We start from the raw sequence: 3,181 nt of genomic DNA on the forward strand, positions 1-3,181 counted from the left end.
TCACCCATTTCAGTTTGTATGTATGTAATCTATGATGGTAACTGCTCAGAATGTGATTATTCCGATTACTGTAGATATGCAGTTCCTTGTCTAGTTTGGTAGCAAGATATTTTGGTGGGTTAATCAAGGTTATTATAATGTTTGTTTCAATGTAAATGCAACCATGTAAAGGATCAACATACTAGTGTCACATATAAATATTAACACAGTGGTCAGTTAAGCAATTCTAGACAATTTGCTCTTAATATATCATAAGAGTTGGCTTGCTTACCTTTATCCACTTATTTTTTCAAAAGGCTAAGTGCTCAACCCAAACAATAGAATGAAATACAGCACATGTTGCTAATACTTGTAAAACCTGTTTGAGGAGGAGAATGCTTTACATAAGTTTTATATAAGGGCTAAATCATAACAAAATCCTAATAGTTACCTATAGCATACAGAATGTAACCAATCACTGTAGCATGTGTGAATGTTCAAAATTGTTCAAAAACATTGTTATGAAGGATAGTGCATGATAGGTCAATGATGGGATATCTTATTATATTGCCATGTTAATTTAGCTGAACTTTTTGTTGTTTGAATATGTTGGAAGGGTATAGCTGTGTACTTATTTATAATGTAGCATCATGGTGAAAGGGCTCAAAAGAGGTAGAGTAACTGAAATGCCACTTATTTCAGATAAGCAATGGCTCCCCCAGTGTATGGTGATCTCGGCAAGTCTGCCAAGGATGTGTTTGGCAAGGGATACCACTTTGGCGTGCTCAAGTTGGAGTGCAAGAGCAAAACCAACACTGGTGTCGAGATCAACGCTGGTGGCACAAATGCCCTGGAGTCGGGCAAGGTTGCTGGAAACCTTGAGACCAAGTACAAGGTGAAGGAGCATGGTGAGTAATGAAGAAGGCACTTTTGTTGGAAAGCTGTATAGTTGATTTGCAATATTTAAATTTTCTTCTCTATATGACTTGTCTATTTTAGATTTTTTTGAAATCCAATTAACTAGAAATTGTCCTATCAAATAGATTTATTGGGGATTTATTTATTGGCAAATTTGCTTCTTTATAAAGAATTTTTTTTTATTGTAAATGTGCTGTGAATACAATTGAATATAAAAAAAGCTTATCAGCCTTCATAAAGCAGTTAGATTGTCAGAGTTAATTGTTTTGGAATAGAACTGGATGTATTATTTAAAATATTGTGCTAGTTACATTAATTAATATAGGTGAAGGAAGGATTGTAAATGGAAATTCATACAAGAAATTGATAAATCTGTCTTACTACTTTTGCAGGCCTGACCTTCACCGAGAAGTGGAACACAGACAACACCCTCAACACAGAGGTTGCCATTGAAGATAAGGTTGCCAAGGGCCTCAAGCTAGTCCTGAACACCACATTTGCCCCCCAGACTGGCAAGAAGTCTGGAGTGCTCAAGTCCACTTACAAGACTGATGCCCTCTCTGTCAACCTGGACTCCACCCTAGACCTGGGTGGTCCCGTCGTCAATGGTGCTGCAGTTGCCAGCTACAAGAACTGGCTGGTTGGCTACCAGATGTCCTTCGACACAGCCAAGTCAAAGCTCACCAAGAACAACTTCGCTGTTGGCTTCACCAACCCCGACTTCATCCTCCACACATACGCCAACGATGGTGCTGAGTTCGGTGGCTCCCTCTTCCACAAAATCAGCCCTGAGCTGGAGGGCGCTGTGGACCTGTCATGGGCTGCTGGCTCCAACACCACCCGCTTTGCCATTGGCTGCAAGTATGCCCTGGACAAGGATGCTGCTCTACGAGCCAAGGTGAACAACTCTTCGCAGGTCGGCTTGGGCTACCAGCAGAAGGTCCGTGATGGCATCACCCTCACCCTGTCCACACTCATTGACGGAAAGAACTTCAACCAGGGAGGCCACAAGGTTGGTCTGGCTGTGGAACTGGAGGCTTAAAGTGGCGGGGCGGCTGTTGATTCAAGGTCTTTGGGCATCACCACGTGACACCTTGCACTGGAAATGGGAGTCGATGGGACACTGGGCTCTCCGCAGGAACAGACTGTGTGGCCAAAGTGGAAGGAGCCACCTTGAGTGACGCAGGGAAGTGTCCACAAAACGCCAAGTCATAGATTCCAGTAGTGTAAATGAGCGTTGTATATTACATAATGAGCGTCTGTACATTATCCAAGATTTTTATCCTCAATGGTTGGCAACTGCAGCAAGTTGCAAATTTTGGTTTGCAGCTTAATTTTGTCTTAATAATTCCTCCTTAAAATAAATTAAAACAGAATAATGAATTTTGATTTCACCGACATGTGGCGTTGATTTTAATAGATGTACAAGGATACTGTACATGTAGGGGAAGGGTACAAATAGGGGAACAAAGATGAAAATAAGGGGAATGAAAATAACTAACTTGTAGGAAGTTAATCCTTGCTATAGAGAAGACAAAACTTCATCACAGCAATGCATGTACAGATGAGCCGGCTCTCTGTGGGTAAAGATAACTGGTGTCTTGGTGAAAAATTAATGGTTTTGGCCATTCGGTTGATGAAAATGTCTGTTACTGCTAATTGTTGCCTCCTAATGCCGTTCATTATTTCTAGTTCCATAAGCTGGAGCAAGAAAGATGGTTTTCATGTATTCCTTTTGTTCTAATAAAAGCAGAACTTGAGTAGAATGATCGAGGTAAAACTAAGGCTACGTTTAACTTAATTACGGGTAGTTTGCTAGTTCGGTCCACAGACTGTTGCATCTCTAGAAGAAAACGCTTTCTAAGAAGTACAAGGTAGACGGTTTCTGCTCAATGTCGTGTCAATAAAACTATGTATACCATTTTGTTGAACGTTGAAATTTTAAGTATTGTGTACAAAATCATATTCGGAAATCTCAATTATGCAGTGCTTGATATGCATGCGTTTAGTACATTTATTAGTCATGAGAACTATGTAAAAAGACAACCCATTGGAATTGTATAAAAGCGTATATCTTAAAAAAGAACTTTTATTAGCCAGAATAATTAGTACAGTAATCCGCAAATGTTTAATGAGGAGAGCGACTATGGTAAAGCAGTCCTACAAGTCCAACTGAGTCATGTTTTTGTGTTTCGAGGTAATTAGTGTTTAGGAACTATATTGGATTTTGAAAGATCAGATAGTAAAAGTTCAGAAACTCGGGCCACATTGGTATGTTTATCAA

The 3,181-nt window shown here is 39.9% G+C and overlaps 1 protein-coding gene across 1 annotated transcript in view; it reads left to right on the plus strand.

The window, feature by feature from the left end:
• The window catches only part of LOC119586194 (voltage-dependent anion-selective channel-like), a 7,127-nt gene extending 4,851 nt beyond the window's left edge, over window positions 1-2,276 (plus strand). Inside the window, exons 2-3 of the mRNA XM_037934896.1 lie at window positions 682-887; window positions 1,290-2,276. Of these exons, the coding sequence (XP_037790824.1) occupies window positions 689-887; window positions 1,290-1,939 (849 nt within the window). The 5' untranslated portion in view covers window positions 682-688 and the 3' untranslated portion in view covers window positions 1,940-2,276. The remainder of the gene's footprint in view (window positions 1-681; window positions 888-1,289) is intronic.
• The last annotated feature ends 905 nt before the right edge of the window (window positions 2,277-3,181 follow it).

The sequence above is a fragment of the Penaeus monodon genome, chromosome 21 (assembly GCF_015228065.2).
Source record: "Penaeus monodon isolate SGIC_2016 chromosome 21, NSTDA_Pmon_1, whole genome shotgun sequence".
NCBI classification, from domain to species: domain Eukaryota; kingdom Metazoa; phylum Arthropoda; class Malacostraca; order Decapoda; family Penaeidae; genus Penaeus; species Penaeus monodon.